Genomic DNA, 18,181 nt, shown 5'->3' with positions numbered 1-18,181 from the left:
CTCCAATGTGACTGATTTTAAAGAAGTTTGCCACTCCCCTAGAATTTTTTTCAGCAACGAAAAACAACGTTCGACATGTGTTGACGATGACGGCAAGGTAATAAAATAAGTATTTCAATGATGTGAAGGACTAAAAGAAGCATAATTTTTGCAAAATATGATCAAAAAATGTTTTCCCCTCGGATGTCAACTAATCTAGTTCTCCTTTTCAACAACGATTCAATGTCCGACAACATCGAATCGACATAAAAACGACAATATTGTCAGCCGACGTAAATTAGCACTTCGGATTACGACTTTGTTAAAATAAACGTCGAGAATTAGGCCTACAAACAAGACTTACAGCGCTGGTGATCGCAGATGGATATATTCCATCAATAACAAATATTCCCGCACAATGCAACAGTGGCGATTATGACGCGCTGACCTAACTTTGCGTCACTCTTTGATACTACATATTTTCGACAGCTAATTCACGATCATTCTATTGCGAAATAAATAATTGGCTAAAAGAGACCGGCGGCCAAACTTGGCCGATTGAGGAGGTAGCACCGGTGGTCATTCAAACACTACTTAGCGGCCATGGCCGCAGGCTGCTTTAAGGCTTGACAGTAGGTTACATCATTATAACATGGCATGATGCCCTTCTTTGTATACCGGACACTTGTAGGCTGTTATTACTCAATACATAGTGAGCTGATAGATTAGCAGTATTGCTATATCTTATCTTAAAACTTAAAAAAAAATTGGCCTTTTTGTAAACAAAAGTGTCCTTTTTTCGTAATCTTGCCCCCCCAGTCAAAAATCGTTCCGGCGCCCCTGCGGCACACCATCCTGTGTTTCAAGTGTCTTCCATATAGGCCTAATGAGCTGCACTGTGGTATGATTACTGAATGGTTGTAATAATTCAAGGGCAGCTGGTACAAAGGGGTGTCATGACTTTAATCGCCGGGAAGATTTCTGAGGTGGGACCCTGATTTTTTTTTTTTGTTTGTTTGTTTGTTTATCTTTATCCTGCATTGCGGGAAAGCGGACTTGAGCGCTATGCATCGGTGTACGCCTTCCGACGTACACCTGACCCACGCTGCAGCCGACGGCAATGTCTGTTTTCCGGTTGTCTACTTTACTTATGACTTAAACTTGGTACTACCCATTACTCGAAATCGATCACTGGGTAGAGGCAATTATCGTTAAGTTTCTTGCCCAGAGAAACAACAGCAAGTGCGGGTGGCTGGAGTCGAAGAATTCGAAGAATCGAAGAATCTATTCTAGAAGATTGAATAGAAGTTGACATCTCCAAAGGATATATAGCCGAGCTGGCTGCATAACCGGCTGCATAGAGCCCTGGAAAGGCATTCGAAAGGGCGCCGGTTCGATACCACTTTCGAGCACGCGGCTGTGTCTTTGGCAGGACATTGTCATGCTTGAAGGTGGACGAGAAGATTGGCTTCCTTGTCTTCCGGTCCACTTAATCTAAATCTTCAATCACCAGGTCTAAGTCTGGATACGACAATAACAAGCTAAGGATACTAGATTCCAAATTTGTAAAGAGGTTAAAGATGTAGATTCCTCTTCCTCTCGGCAGGTTGTTTGGAATTTATTTATAGAAAAATAAACAATTTTTTACCTCTCGTCCAATTTTGATGCTGATAATTAATGTTATGGTAGAAATAGAATTTAAATAAGATATTAGTATTTTGCAAGTTATTATATTACCATTTTGGCAAATCTGACAGTATAGGCTACGGTACCCTCTGCTTTTTTTTACGAATAGGCTACAGCCAAGGCCTATGAGAGGGGGTACGGACTACGGAGGGTAGGCTACGGCGTACCCTTGAGGGCCTATGTCTGTGTTTTTTGGGGGGGCCGAAATTGTGGTTTTATAGTTTACGCGCAAAAATGTTTGGTTAAAACCATCCTAAACGACTGATTTCAAGCATTATAGCTGTTATTCTTTAGTCCTGGGGGGGGGGCCGTAATCTAGCAAAATGGCACAGAAAGGTAATCGAGTGCTTTGTGAGCAAATTAGGGGCCCAAAGTGGTAATTTAATGCTTTACGTGCAAAAATGTTCTGTTAGAAGCACCCTAAATTAAATCATAAAAGTTAGTTATTCTGCTGTCCAGGGGGGAAGAGCATAGTGTAGCAAAAGCAGGTTTGAGAAAAACCCGGGCAAAAAGCCCGGGTGTTTTTTTTGTCTTTTAAAAAGTATTTGACAAAGGTAGTTTCACGCTTATTTCACTTCAAAATGAATTTCGGAGTTAGAGCAGGAGCCGGAGAATACTTTCGGAGGAGGACAGGAGCAGGAGTCAAAAAAAGTGACTTCTCTTGTTCACCTCTGCTAGTAGGCCTACTGGGCATGAGTTGAATGCAAAAGTTAATGAAGAAAGGTTAGGATTGGTCAGATGATTAACTTGATTATATTTTAACAAGATGTTATGTTTGAGCCTTGGTAGAGAGCTTGGCTTGTAGCTTACCAGATACATAAGTTATAACACTCAGTAACGTTAGCGGATTTAACAATAACAACACACAAAAAAAAACATGAAAAAACTACTGAATCCAACGTTTTCGACAACACATGGCCTAGTGTCCTCTTCAAAATTAAGTAGGCTATAAGCTATACATCTAAGAGAAAAAAAATGAATTTAAAAATTGGACATTAAAGATGTAGACCTATAAGCGACACCTCTCAACAGCACCATCAACAACCGAGACACTAATTCAAGGCAGGATACACAAATTGACGATGGAAAGATCACATGATATGCACAACACAAAATAATTGTTTTATTGCAGCCTGATACTATTATTGCGCACAGACAGTGGCGCCGGCAGGGGGGAGGGGCAGGCGGGGCAGCTGCCCCCCCAATGTTTTGGGCATCATCTTTTTAATTTTTTTTTTTAATATTTGGATCCCAACCTCAAGTAAGTCAACTCAAGTTGCAAGGGGGGGGGGGGGGGGGGGGGGGGGAGGGTAAAAGCTCTCTCTTTAAAAAAAGTATGGAAAACCTTGATGACTAAATTGTACAGTAGATTAAAAGATTTTCTACAGAAGCAAAGATATAGACTTTTTAAAGTTTTAACTAACGTCACATTGATGTAGAAAAATAACAACCTGTTAAAATTGTGATCCCTCACACTCCCATGACTTCTTCCGCGCGCATTTTGGCATTGGTTGCTTGCAGTGATTCTTTCACGTAAACAAAACGTTTTGTTTCAGCAGTTTTGCGTTGTTCGATTCTTAAGTTGTAAAGAGACTCAATTTCTCCAATATTTATCATTTATGTTTCTTCTTTAATCTCAGCAGAGTATAAAACTTGTAAAAGTTTTTCATCCATACTACGTCATGAATGAAATTATATCTCAAATCAGCGTAATGACGTGACATCCTCTAAACATTTTACCGAATAATAAATTAACAAATTCGATCGTAAAAAGTGGTTTGGTGGTGGTAAATATTACGTAATGAAAAAAATGTGATAAGGTTGGAAGACATTACGTCATGTATTTTCAATACTAATATGAAGTTTAAAATTTATTCTTTTGTTCATAGTCGTAATCCACCTTCGAAGCGGTACTACAAAGAACAATTTTCGATAAGGGGGGCATCAAGAATAAGTCGACATGACTTTTAACCCTTAGAAGGTTGGGCTCCTGAAGTCTTGCTTAGTTTGGGGGGGGCTGTCAATTCTTCTTATGCTTTAGTAGTGATATCTCTGTTATTTTGGCATGGTTTCAAAATTTGGGATTCACTTTGTAAAATTATTCACGCTGAGCATATCCGAAAATTAAAATTATGTGAATTTTAGAACTGCTCATATACGTTGAAATGTTGAGATCACTTATGAGTGTAATTTGTAGCGTGAGTTTACACATTATTTTTTGGTAGAGTAATGAAGAACGTGCATAGTAATGTTGTGATTAATTTTTTTTACATTATTTTACATACAGCCAATGCCCTTCACACTGTGAAACAGTTAGGATTAACGAGACATGGGCCAAATTAATTAGGCTACTTTCATCCAGCTGGTGGGAAAATGTTTCACAATAGAATATGAAATATTTCAGAGGATGTGCTGAGAAATGCCTTATATCTTTCAATTTATAACCTTTATTCGCTCAAAATTTCAGTTCAATAGAGGTGAATAAAAGTTAGGAAAAGTCAAGAAATCTCGTAGTCGCAGCCTCAGTGGTTTTAGAGATACAACTGTTGATACAAAAAAGTTGAATTGACAGCCCCCCCCCCAACCTTCAAAGGGTTTGCATTGAGTCAACAGATCTATGCCTGGTTTACGTCAGCTCCGGGGATCAGTGAAATAGGCTATAAGGTTGTCATCTTCAGTGCAACAAGACCATTGATTGATTGGTTTAGTGAGGATTCGTAGTCCCATTGCTTTCATTTTGAGTGATCATACTGATTTTCAATTTATTCCTACAAGACGTTACGTAATGAAAAAATATATAACTAAGGTTGGAAAACATTAGGGGAAGGGAAGGTAATTTGATACGGAAGGTAATTTGATACACCCCCCCTACAGAAATGTACAAAAAATATTGTCATTAGGTGGAAGATCTGTGAAAATAATGCCTACAAAAATTGCACCATGCAGCTAACTCGTGCTTTTATGGCATAAAATTGTGAAAGTGTGTTTTTTGAGTATTTTCGTAAAAATTTTAACTCATGATTATTTTCGTCTGGAAAGTTAAAGAAAAGTTCCTGAAAGATGAAACCAAACTCATTTGACAGTTCATTGATAAGGCTTCAAGGGCATGTCACGTTTTTTCTGCAATGTGCATCCAAGCATACAAAAATCAGTATTTTATAACTTTTTTTGAAAAAGGTAAATTGATACATGTGGAGAAGGTAAACTGATACAGTATATTACATTCTTTTTTGTGACTGTAATAAATGTTGACATTGATCTACTTGATTTAAATAAGTTATTCTTTATTAATAAGACCTGCTACTTTGGGAAACAACTATTATATAGGCTTTCGTAGGCCTACACGCTATCTGCTGTCAAAATATGAGAACAGCGCAAAGCACCCCCCTTGAATAAGAACTCCAGCCAATGATCCTTCCCATGATCATTCCGCTGCAGAAACTTCGCCGCACACATGGGCCTCAACAGTCATCTTTGCACCCAATCACGCCAACCACATATTAAATTTTCATTTATTGCTTTGCTGTCAAAGGGGATTTCTGTATTAGTTTTACTGTATCAAATTACCTTCCGGGTGTATCAATTTACCTTCCGTGGAAGGTAATTTGATACATTTGAGTGACGTTTTTAAAATTTCAATTAAAAAAAAAGTAACAAAAATAAAAAAGTGAAAATGTTTTTAAAAAGTGTGTAAGGGATCAGACTTTCATTTCAGCTTAAAATCAATAGTTTGTGTCAGATAATTTTCAGTTAACAGGCAAAAATGTTAAAAGTGTATCAAATTACCTTCCCTCCCCCTACGTCATGTCTTTTCAATTCAAAATGAAGTTTAAAATTTATTCTTTTGTTCATAGTCGTAATCCTCCTTCAAAGCGGTATTACAAAGAACAATTTTCGATAAGGGGGGCATCAAGAATATGTCGACATGACTTTTAAGGTTTACGTCAGCTCCGGAGATCAGTAAAATATAAGGTTCTCATTATCGTGATTGTAAGCCGCGGGAAATTTTTTCTCTAAAAAACAGATTCCCGGGAGGTTAAACATTTTTTCCAGCCCTGGTAGAAAACAAGAGAAATTAAATAATATGCCACTGTCTTGCATGTCTTGCACCAGTGGCGTAGCCAAGGGAAGGGGGTTCGGGGGTTTCAACCTTTCAAATTGAATTTACGGATGTTAATACATTGTTTACAAGAAAAGTTGTAGCCTATGATGTAGTTTCTCGTCAAACTGTGCAAGGATGCAAGCCATCTGCAACTGCTGAGATCGCTTGTTCGATCTAGATTAACATCTAAACACTATAGCTATTCGTTATACAAAACTTGAATATATCAGAAATAGCCTAAAGTAACTTCATTGTCTCAAAGTTTTTTGTTTGACACTCATCAAGATGTATGACCTCTATGACGTTACATTTTCTAAACTTTGGGTTGACTTCAGAGCATAAAAGTTAGTGACTTACCGGAATAAGATCGTTCTTTGAATCAACCAAGGAGAAAATTGACCTAGTAAAACTGTAATAATCTCGCAAAAAAAAGCAATCAACCTATGTCTCTAAAACAAAGTTTGCCTAATTTTAAACGAAACTGCATTAAAAGAGCGAGTTTTGCCAGTACCAAACATTCAAATATCTCAGTCTGGAATTAACAACAAGAAAACATAGAGACTTAGCTTTATTTTCGAAAAATGCCGAAGAAAACATGATCTTATCCTTTTGCTATGCCACCGGACAGCACCATTTTACAGAAATATTCATACCCACAACTTTGTTGAAAATGCTCTCAGAATGCACCAAACTGAAAGTAATTTTTCAAAATTTTCTGGGGGAGGCCCCCAGACCCCCCGCCGCTAAGTGTCGCCTTCAGCGAACACGCCATCGGGCTTCGCCCGCCGGCTGTCAACACCCCCCCTTTCAAAATTTTTGACTATGTTTTGCCCCCCCAATGTTGAAGGTCTGGCGGCGCCACTGCGCACAGATGTCCAATTCTGCAGTAAAATATTGTGTGGTGTGCAATACGCCTAAGCAAATATCACACTTTTTGCCCAAGAAAGGGGGCCCGGAGTGAGAGGGAGGCCCGGAATGACTCTTCGTACCCCTAGTGAAAATTTCTCTCAGAGGCCCTGGCTACAGCACTGGTTTGATGAGACAGCTCCTGGTATGGGCAACTTTAATGTTAGTAGGCGACATTGAAAGTTTTTAAAACATAGTTTTGTTTCATTGCAATGGACAATTCTTTTATCTTCTTTGATTTCGAGATCATAGCGATATGATTTCGGTATGCATTTGAAAGAAATGTGAAATTCCAATGCACGACAATCGCAGCGTAGCCTAAAAGGTAGAAAAGCGTCAAGAAAAAATAAAATGCGTGGGATTGCGCAAAAGCGTAGGTATAGCCCACTGACTGCTTTCACTTTAGGGTGTTTCAAACAAGGCACAGCGTATTCCATAATTTTCTTTCGTTTGATAAACCTTTTTCTTGGTTGGTTTGTTCGTTTTGAATCTTTATCCTCGGACTGACAAAACCTTGACAGGTTATTTCTGGTTGCTTCGCCTACTTGTAGTAGAGGTTTTGTCACATACTTGACGCAGAGCCGATTACCGAGATTGGCAGAGTAAAGTTTCCGATTGTTGAAGTGTTGTTGCTGGGGAATTATTCCATCCATTAGGTGCCGCTGAATGAAGATCTTGAAGCTTCTTAGTTCACAAAGTCACGCGCTAACCAACTGAGTTGTCGGAGCGGTTTTGAGACTTTTTTTGTTGCGAAGTAAAAGCAAAGCGTTGCAACGAGTAGGCCTATTTAAAAGGGCTTTTTGCTACGAAATGCAATCATAACGTAGCCTAGGCGAACTGAAATAAAAACGCCTTTATACTTCACAAGAAAGACGGGTCAAATACAGGGTGCAATATATGTGGACAGTGGATTGCATTCATGATTTCTATTGTATAGCCCACTTAACCAACAAATTTTTAACAAAAGAGCGTACGATTAGGCTATGTTAAAATTTTCTGCATAGCCGACGTTTCTGGCCCCAAGATATAGGGTTTGAATTTCGTTTAAATTTCTTTAAACCTTGGGCAATTCAAAGTAAGCTATTCACTCGAGTTCAAAACTTTTTCGACTGAATCCCTTTACAGTCCACATCTTAGAATACTTGCATCAACAAAAATAATAATCCATCCGGATAGTCCAACCCTGGATACAACATTTGCTCTTTTTCATCATTATATGTGTTTTCTTTCATACACTGCATTCGAATCGAGTTTATCGTGCGTGTTAATAGCAACGTCATTTGTTCAATGTCGGCTTTTATCTCACGATTCCAACCCTTTTTCTTGTCTAATTTACAGAGTTACAATGTGTCACAGTTTAATACCATTATTAGCAAAACAATAAACCTTACCACCATCCAGAAAACACTATTTCAGAAAATGAATGATCGCAGTTTTACTCAAGACATCCATTCTTAAACATGTTACACAGGCGACATAACGATCACAGGCGTAGTCAGGGGGAAAGGGACAATTGCCTCCTAATATTTTAAACAAAATTTCACATTCTTTTATGGCATCGATTGATAAAGTTTTACTACTGATTTAGGCTGAAAGTAGGCTACTCTCAGAATGCGCACTATTACGGTATATTTTTTTTTTCAAAATTTTCTGGGTGAGGACCCTCAGAGTCCAAGATCTCCTTATGGATGCTCCGTTTTCCGTGATCCGTTGCTGGGCTCACTCACCACTGTTATATTTGGTAAAATCTATGGACTATCCAATAGTCTTAATAGCCTACTACTTTAACTATTAGCCTAACCTTTCCAAAGCCAGTAACCTACAACCTTTACTGTAATTTACAAATAAATTTAAATGACATTTGCACTCCATGTCCTTATGATCACGCCAAGTTTAAGGCCTGAAGGGCCAGAGTTACTCATTGCCATCTGAAAGTCGGCGTCACTTATTATGTTATCAATGGCATAATATTCTTGACCGTTGTGAGGACCGTGTAGTTTGTTCGCTGGCCCATGCGGTGGTCGGTGTGGATGAAGTGAATTTTGGTTTGTTGCAGCATTTGTTGATCGGGCTGTGTCTTTTGGAGTTTTTCCAACTCCAGTGGACGAACTGGACGTTGATCTGCAATAAAGTCAAAGTATTATATTATAGACTGTTAGAGCGATTTTTAATTTTACAAAATAGACAGTTTTTATAGATGCATCTTTTTTAAATTTTAGATGTGCAATTTTTAAAAAATTAAGGGGATGTGAGAATTCGTAAAGTCATAAGACCTCAATCGAAGGAAAATAGAAAACGCCATATTCGAGTTTCACCCACGTTTAGGATCATCAGTGGTGCATATTCACGTGTCTTGAGCGAGAATCGAACTTCTAACTTTGACATGGGCATTGTGGACGTCTCCGACTTGAATGAGAACCGAAACTCCGTAAAAATTGCACTACTGTGTCTAGTATGAAGAATACTGTATATACTACGGTATCCTGTAAGGCCTCCCTGGCATCAACCACTGTTTTGTGTCTTGAGACGTGACAAAGTGATTAAGAACGGCGTACTGGACCACTGATGATTCAAAACAAGGGTGTTTTTTTTTTAAAACCATTCAGAGAGCTTTTCAAATCTTGAGCCCATTAAAGCTGTAATACAATGATTAGATTTAGCGCGGTTGTCTTTTGAACAAACCTTGGTGAATTTGCAGGAGTGGATGCGGCTGAATTCAAGCCACCAGATAGCGCTGTAGGTCTTGGTGAGCTTTCAATAGCTCGAAGGACACAGGCTTTTCTTCTCAGTCTCATGTGGATTAAGCCGTTTCGCTTGTAGATGAGAATAGAGATGTAGACTTTTACATCTCTTTCCAATGGTTTCTATATTGTGAGGAAATGGTAAAATGATCATATGGGAGGTTGAGCTAAATAAATTGACATTTCAAAAGCCCTGTAATAATTCGTCACCAAAGCAACACCTTGTCCGAGTGATTGATGTCTTTGGCTACGGTAGCCTACTATTAGATCGTCAATTTTTGTCAAGTGATTGCAGAGTTAATTATAAGTACCCAGTAGCGTACTTTTATAGCCAGGCTTTTATAGCCAGGCCCAAAATGATTTTATGGGCCTGTAAACTCTCCAAGGGCCCTGGAATTAAAAAAGCCCCCTCATATTGTATGGAAATAGTGGGTTTTTCATAGAAGTATCTTCATATGGGGCTCCAGGATCACATGGGTACCGAGCCCAAATTATACTCTCCATGGTCCTGCCAGTGCCACACTAAGAGGTTAATTGTAGGCTATGTGTCATCGAATCTGTAGCCTACTAAGTCGTCGAAATGACTCACTAAGTCGAAATGACTTACTAACTCACTAAGTCGTCGAAATGACTAGAAATATATTTAGAGTAAAATATTAGTCTACTCAATGTAAGACTTCTCCATCAGTTAGCTCAGTGGTTACCCGCCCGACTCAAGATCACGCGGTAGGCTACTGGTTCTGCTCTCAGGGTGTGCGCTTGAGCAACGCATTTCAGGACATTTAGCGGCACCAAGTGAATAGAATAATTCCCCGGCAACTAATCTTCAACCACAAGCGGAAACTTCACTCTGTCAATCTCGTTGATTGGACCTGCGTCAGCGGTTCAAAGCCTCTACGAGTAGGCTATGCGAAACATCCAGGATTAAGCTCTCGAATAAGCCGAGAATAAAGATCAAATCAATCACCTTCAAAATGATGACAACATTGAGAGTGTCGTAATATTTTCTAGGCTGAATTTCCCAGCGTCCATTGCCATAAAACGCGGATGGAATGGTGCGCTTATTTCTGCTTGGGTTATAAAACAGCTGAACACATCGCAGCTTGTCTGTGTAGTCTCGTGGTAAATATTGCGACTCTTCAAATTCTGGACTTTCTTTGGAAAGAATTTGGTATCTAAAAATACAAATCTGATAATTCTCCTTAGAACACATTAGCATATTTTAAACTCTTACTGTTAAACACTCCATTAACACACTGGTTAAGCACCCGACTCAAGATCAAACGGCGCTGGATCGGCTCTGGGAGTGTGCGCTTGTGCAACCCATTTCAGAACTGCTCTCCCTCCATCTGCAAGTAGTGCATTGAATAAATAATTCCCCGCCAACAACACTTCAACAATCGGAAAATTCACTCTGTCAATCTCGGTAACCGGCCCTACGTCAAAAGGCTCTACAAGTATGCTATGCGAAACTGTCAGGAATAATCTATCAGAGGCTTTGTCAGTCCGAGGATAAAGATTCAAAACCAACCAACTACCACTGTTACAGTATACCTTACAAGTTATGAAAACAAACTGATAGCCAATGTCAACATGTGTAGTTTTGATGATGTTCTTCCACCAACATCCCAAACTTTACTTTACAAATTATAAATTTTATTCCTACCAGAGGTACAATATTTAGGCTTGCATTTCATTTAGGTAAAATCCCCAACAGAGATTGACTTGAAAGTCAATCCAAAAAAAAATCTACTCAGGACAGCGACCATAAGCTTTCACTAAAAAACATGAAACCACTGAAAATAATCGTTTACGCCTTAAAGTTTACTTCGTTAATCTGTATTCTTCTAATTAGCCAAATTCATATTTCGTTTTTCTTCTACTTTAAATACTTTACCACTTTTAGTTTAATTTTATTCTGACGTTATTCCAGGGCGGATCAAACCGAAGACTAAAAGCGATACCAACTGTATTCTTTATTGCATAACGCAGTGAGAATAAGTCTGGTAACAACGTGAAGACATCGTTAACCTGATAAAAAGATTAAAAATGAGTCCTGTCGCTAAAAGACCTTAGTTGTTGTAGAGCCACATTAAACAAAACCATAAAATTATTATTATTCTGACGTTAGCTCCTGAAGAGAGTCAGACGAAAATCTGCAGCTTCAAGCTATGTTGTACCTTCTACTCGAAAAACATCAAATGGTAAAATATGTGGCAGTGCTGAGAATAGGCCTATATATTAACTTGTTAAAAAAGACAGCCTAGCCCTAACGAAGGCCAATTAACTAATTTAGGCCATTAAATGTAGGCTACATCAAATGCTTGAATAATTTATCTATTGATTAGCTTAGAGTTAAAAGCAAATTCAGTGGTAGGCCCACGAAGACAAACCTGTACGCATCTCCAAGAAAACTTTTAACGACTGATTTGAAGTGTAGTCCGATGCTTGATTCTTCCACTGATAGCAGCTGGGTACCACTCATTTGTGAAAAACGAATTTGTTGCAACGTCTGAAAAACAAGTAGGCGAGGATGCTTTGAACTCGATTTTATTGACTTCAATGCAACTTAATGTGCTGCACAGAGGTGGGCAATTGGGCATCCGCTGCTTTAATAATAGCGCGCTACCCGCTACAGCAACTCGGGAGAAAGTAGCGTGCGCTACCCGCTACCAATCGATAAAAGTAGCACGCTACCCGATACCGTTATTAAGGCTGAAGTAGCGCGCACTACCGTTACTTTTCTCTTGAAGTAACACAGCACTTTCACGTCAAAATGACCTACAAAAGTAGCGCGCTACTGCCCACCTCTGGTGCTGCATAACACACGAGTTTCTCTGCAACTAGGAGAAGGTGGGAAAAACGGACCGTCTAAGACTAAGTGAAGAAAACATGTTTCCCTGACTTTTAAAAAATAGTTTTTGATGAGCAAGATAGCAACAGAAAGGTTTGTAGTTGATAGGCTACATTTACACCTATGCTAAAAAGTAAAGCTGAAAGTTTCATTTTCATTTCGAAACAGGCTACTTATTTTTATTCCAAACAGACTAATAATATTTTATTACCTTTATAATTTTCTCTATGTTCAGAAACAGTTACTTCAGGAAAGTCACATTTTTGACATTGCAAGATAGTAGATTACAATTTTGTTTAAAAGGTACTATCTAGAGACAAAGTTAACATACAGTCTACTAACATTCAGTATACAGGCTCCAAAATCTGAAATCAACCTTCGTAACTATTTAAAGTGAAGAAAAAATATGAAAAGTTGGATCGATTTATACAATTATTACAATAGCGCATGTTGTGATTGCTGTTTTAAAATCAAAATGCGTTCATTATTAGTCTATTGCAGGCTATTGCATGAAGTAGCCACTATCATGTTGGCGTTGCAAAAAAAAATATTACTTTTCGTAAGCTTTCCATCAGGGCTTCGTTGTCGGAAGTCTTTCGTTTACTCAAAAACCATCTTTCCAAAGCCTCGAACAAAAAATATTCATTCGGAACTAACAGGCTAGAACAGCGCAAAACAGCTTCAACGCAATCAGCAGACAAGTTCAGCCAGTCAGGAGTATCAACCAATTCCTCAATGTTGTCCGATATTGCTCCATCTACACATTTAGCTGTGAGATCCTAAATACAATAAAAAGATGCATTGTAGAAAGAGGGTAACAAATTTGCAGAAAACTATGAATGAGTTTATCACCAAACTTATTTTTGTAAACCACATTGCTTTAATGTCAATCGTGAGCATGCTGCCGCCTTATCGCAAGACACTTAACGTCTTACTTCAAGTTGGATATAAAGATTGCCTTTCGTTCTACGTAACCTAAAATCTTCAACCCCGTCGGCTGTATAGCCAAGTGGTGAGAACGTCTGCGCAACGTTCCAAAGGACGTGGGTTCGACACCGCTCCAGAGCACGCGGCTGTGTCTCGGCAAAGACACTTAATGGCAGACTAAAATAAGGGGAGCAGCTGACTCGAAGACTATATGTCACTTCGTTGCTTCCTGTCCTCTGTTATATCGCATCTGTGATCGCAGTGCGCTGTATGTTATCGCGATGGGCGCAGTTAAAGCTTGATTATTATTATATAGAAATTAGGATACAACACAATAAGTTCAAACATTTTTCAAATTGCAGTAGATTGAGTTTTGCTAAGCAGCATAATCGTTGTTTACTTTATAAATGTAGGAGCATCTACATTTCCAAATTGTTCAATATAGAGTGGTATCGCTAACTAACAAAGACAATGTCGCCTTGATAACAAAAACACTGATAAGAAATAACTTAATTTAATAGTTAAAATTTCTCACCGAAAATTATGAAATTTGTTTTGGTGAGGAATTTCTCCGATGTTGAAAACTACTGAGCTAGTTTATGAGTTTCAATGATGCTTGAAAAAACTTATAAGTTTATAATTACTTAACAATAAAGTTACAATTTTGAAATTGTGAGTTAATATTAAATTTGTTCAGGATAGCATTAAAAAACATCCTCCGGTGTAAAAGTTACTTTCGTAAGATTGATTTTGTCACACGAACTCATACAATCACCTATAATGCGTAATTTGCTTTAGGTTCACAAAACGTTTGCCCCTTTTTCTAAATGAATTTTCTTTTTGACTTTAATAGTTATTAAACTCAATAATGTAAAACCAAAGCTATTCACATGTAATTGATAAATTGCAGCGTATCTGAGCCATCGGACAGCGCTCTTCAGATCTCCATCCTCAATCATTCCTGTGATGAAAGCATCACATGCAACTGTCAATGATTCCACACGATACTTGGCGGATAAAACAAGAAGCGGAAGGGCAATTTCAGGAGTAAACGTTGTTTTTCCGCAGTAGAAAAAGCGAAGAAAATCCATAAAGACTTCTTGGCATTCCTTCGATTCGTCCAGCTCAAGTTCCTCAAACAAAACTATTCAATTAATTGTATTTTAATGTTTATCATCGATTTTTTCTTTTATAACACAAGTCGATTATTATCAGTCAACACTATTTACAGCAGCCTCATTTTCAAATTTTGTCTTTATGAGATGCTATAAGCTCAGGGCCGGATTTAGCTGATGGGGGGGCCCGGGGCACTGTTAGATCGGGGGACCCCGTACAATATAATAATAATTTATTTGCATCAGACAAAGCTGTCCATATCCAAAACAACAAAATAATACACAAACTGCAAATGCACAAATAACGAACAACAACAACGAAATAACATCAAAAAAAAATAACAAAAAAAGTATTCGCGCCGACGGTGCGAAAAACCACCTCTTCGTCTACAACAGCATTAATCCAGCACTGCACTGCACAGCATTTTGCAGAAACTTCAAAGGCTGAAAAAAATAAAAACACAAAATCACATTTTTCTACGTCGGGGAGCCCTTCAAAAGGGGGCCCCGGAGCACCTACACCCTCTGCTCCCCTCCTAAATCCGGACCTGTATAGGTTAATTTCTTTACAACGTCAATCGAGTTATAGACTTGTAGTCTTTAAAGTGTAAGTGTATTTAAATTGTATTTAAATTGTATTTACTATTTTATTTTGTATTTAGTGTTTACTGTTTTATATTTACTTTTTGGAAATCTGGACAACTTGTGCACCGATCACTGACAATGAGCATGTCGCGAAACACGTCGCTTTGTGCAGCGAGCGCGAATTTGTGCGAATAAAAGCGATGTTCTCCGACCACTAATATGACGTCACTCAAATCAGGATTATCAAAGTATCTGCAAAAGTAACGAATTGATCAAAGTATCTGCAAAAGTAACAAATTGATCAAAGTATCTGCAAAAGTAACGAATTGATCAAAGTATCTGCAAAAGTAACCAACTGAGCAACAAATTTACTGACTAGACTAGGCTACTTGCCAATGCGCTACGCTGAGGCCTAACTGGTACGGTTGATCGACGCCTCAGTTAAACGTTACTTTCGAGATATAATTTGCTGTTGCTGGCAAAATTTTAGCCTGTTTTTTGTCAAAAACTATTTTTTGTGTCTTACGGTATGTAGTTCTTAAACACAAATGTTCAGTAATCAATATTCACATAGCCTACCTTGCAGTATTTGTGGTAAATGACACAAGATCTCCAACTTCGTGTCCTGCTAGTTCTGAACCTTCCTCTTGATTTAATCCAGCCAATGATGAACTGTAAATAGATGACAACTTAAACGAAGCAGGTTCAGGCTTGTCAAAATATACGCACACATTTCCATGGAGATTTTCACTAGAGGGGATATTTCGCATGTAAAGATGATACTGAGAAGGGTTGAGTAAATTTTCTACTGGACGTAGCCGGCAATGTTTTGCATAATCTTTCGCAAAATATATAAAATCTGCATCCCCCTTTCTTTGGTGGTAGCGTTTTTCTTCGCGAATGCGCTTCAGGTAATGGATGCTTGAAAGTTTCTCATTGACATGATGATGTGCGTTTGATTCTCTGTGTGTAAACTTAACGTGTGCCTTGCAGCTGCTTTCTGGTTTACTCTCAGAAGTTTGTTTCAGAACGTTTTTCTCTCGATTGGACATAGGACTATTTCGAACTAGAGCCGAAGATGGACGATGGATAATTGACGTCGCACTGGATGAGAGCCTAGGTGGAGAACTGCCATTTTCTTCCTCAAGATGATCATAGAATTTTTTTTCAAACATAGACTTTTCCTGTTTGGGTTGTTGAGTTTGGTAGTTTGGTTCAGTAATAAAAGCTTCTGCTTCATAGGAACATTCGGAATATGTGTAAGTTGGTTGCTGTTCAAGGCCTTTGTACATATTTAATAAGATATAGCGTATGTTCAGCAAAATCTTGCCCTGTCATTCAAAGTTTTTAGGCTACTTGCAACTTGAAATTTGCGTTACTGACATTCAACGTACTCATGCGAGCACAAACACAACTAAAAGGTTACACATGAAATTAGATAGGCTACACCAGGTAAATTCCACTTATGATCAGAAATCAGAGTAGGCTACCAAGTAGGCCTAACTTGTTCGCTATTTTATTGTATTGTAAGCCTGGCCTGCGTCCAAAGGCTTACGTTGCGTCGCTTCTACCTTGTTCTTGACTCTAATTGTGCAAATAGTTACAATTTTATAACTGGTGTGATAGTCAAAAATAACTCAGTCAACTGGTTTAATTTAACAGGGAATGTAGTTTTACTTTAGTTAGTTCTCAGCCTCTCAGTTGGTCCTCCACTTTTCGTTCAGACTATTTATATCTTCAACCTAAAAGCACCCTGCAGAAAAGTAAAAGTGGCTAACTTTGCAATAGCCCTAAAACCTTTTCAGGTTTGACTTCACAATTTCATTTTGTAAAGTGATTCAATTCGTCAGCTTTTTTTTAGGCTAATTCTTGAAGTTATTCAAAAAGAGCTGGTGTTACAAATGCGAAGGGTCTAAGACCACTTGATGATATTAACAACTCTTCAGTTGAAGAACTACAAGTAAACTTCAAAGATGCTTGATGAATCTAGAATTTGACAATCAAATTAGACGGTTTTTGAAAGTCAAATACTTTCCAATGTGATTAAATCGACAAGTGATTGAACAGTTGGTAAATAGGAAAATCTAGCATTCCAATAATCTCGAAGTAGGCTGTACTTGAAGTGTTATTGTGGTAAATAGGTCTTCAAGTCTACAAAGTCTATGGTAACTCTCAAAGATAGCTTCATTTGTGGGTTTTGCTTCATTTAACCACGGATGAAAGATTTTTACACAACCTTTTTTTCGTATGAATCGTAAACTTCAGTAAAGAACCGAAGTAGCCTACTTTGCTTTCAAAACCTGAAATACCCCTCGAATCAGCGTTAACAACATTGGGCTTTAGCACTACATTACAGAAGAATTAATACCAAATAGTGTGGTAGTAAAAAACATTGTACTCTTTAACTTCGTTAGAGTGGTACAACTACAAGCTTTTTGCGGAGTGGCAGGTTGGTTGATGAAATCATCGTCACTGCTTGATAGTAAATGGTTCAGTTTTGTACCATGTTTAATGAAAAGTTTGTGAAATGGGTTCATGTTATATGTAGCGTATTACCGTTGCAGTTCGACTCCTCGTCCTATATGCCAGTTGCGCTTCTGGTTAAAAGCTAGTCAAAGTTACTTGCACCCCCACTTTTTGTTTAGGTTTGTGAGGTCTACCTCTTTGATCACTTTTGTTTTGTTTTTTCTGATCCTCCTTCCTTCTTCTTTTTTGTGTCAATTTGTTGTTTAAAAACGCAATACTTTCTTTCGTATAACTGTTTGAATGAGGGAGTGCTGACTCGACGACCTTCTACGCCTTCGGGGTTAAGGTCTTTCGCACTCTCTCATTGGATACACACTGTAGCCTACGTCTTTGTTTCATGTACGTTTCGCATCCAAACAAAAATAAATGACCATTCATCCACCCTATAATTAGCGATATTTCCTATGATTACACCTAAATTCGAAAAGCGACTCGATAGCACAGTCTGGGGTGTTGTCGTCCAAGGCACGCAGACCTTGCACTCCTTCAATGAACTCTTGTTTCTAAAAACTACTTTGTTCGACAGCCTGATTACATTCGATTTGATGACAACATACTCTTCAAATCAACCCAACAAAATGTTTTCACAATAAAAGAGAGCGGAAAAAAATGTGTTTTTTTACATCACACTTACGCTTCTTTTCCATTGCTGAGATGAGAACTCAACAAAGTCGCTTTTGAATCGAATGTAGATGCTTTGGAAGTCATTATGAAAATCTCTTATGCTGTAGGCCTAGATAAAAGCACTGTTAGCTAAAAA

General features: G+C 38.3%; 1 protein-coding gene across 2 annotated transcripts; it reads right to left on the bottom strand.

The window, feature by feature from the left end:
- Positions 1-7,805: 7,805 nt before the first annotated feature.
- On the bottom strand, positions 7,806-18,181 carry LOC145770545 (BTB/POZ domain-containing protein 17-like). 2 transcript variants are annotated; one of them, XM_082582224.1, is made up of 10 exons: positions 18,056-18,181; positions 15,475-15,567; positions 14,994-15,147; positions 14,086-14,328; positions 12,823-13,047; positions 11,808-11,926; positions 10,382-10,589; positions 9,356-9,537; positions 9,072-9,079; positions 7,806-8,750 (listed from the first exon to the last, which is right to left on the bottom strand). In XM_082582224.1, the coding sequence occupies exons 1-10, from the start codon at positions 18,127-18,129 to the stop codon at positions 8,524-8,526; spliced, it is 1,533 nt and encodes a 510-aa protein (XP_082438350.1). In that variant the 5' UTR covers positions 18,130-18,181; the 3' UTR covers positions 7,806-8,523. The 2 variants fall into 2 exon arrangements, with proteins under 2 accessions (XP_082438350.1, XP_082438349.1); XM_082582223.1 differs by lacking the exon at positions 9,072-9,079 and having other exon boundaries at positions 7,806-8,794.

The sequence above is a fragment of the Aplidium turbinatum genome, chromosome 5 (genome assembly GCF_918807975.1).
Source record: "Aplidium turbinatum chromosome 5, kaAplTurb1.1, whole genome shotgun sequence".
Lineage (NCBI taxonomy): Eukaryota > Metazoa > Chordata > Ascidiacea > Aplousobranchia > Polyclinidae > Aplidium > Aplidium turbinatum.
This window is presented reverse-complemented; position numbering and strand designations above follow the sequence as displayed.

Bases quoted from the DNA above. Each gene is read 5' to 3' on its own strand.
- LOC145770545 (XM_082582223.1), bottom strand. From the start codon at position 18,129: ATGACTTCCAAAGCATCTACATTCGATTCAAAAGCGACTTTGTTGAGT. The intron at 15,568-18,055 runs GTAAGTGTGATG...ATCTATTTACAG, and splicing joins CTCAGCAATGGAAAAGAAGC to TTCATCATTGGCTGGATTAA. The intron at 13,048-14,085 runs GTGAATAGCTTT...TATTGTATTTAG, and splicing joins CTGCAATTTATCAATTACAT to GATCTCACAGCTAAATGTGT.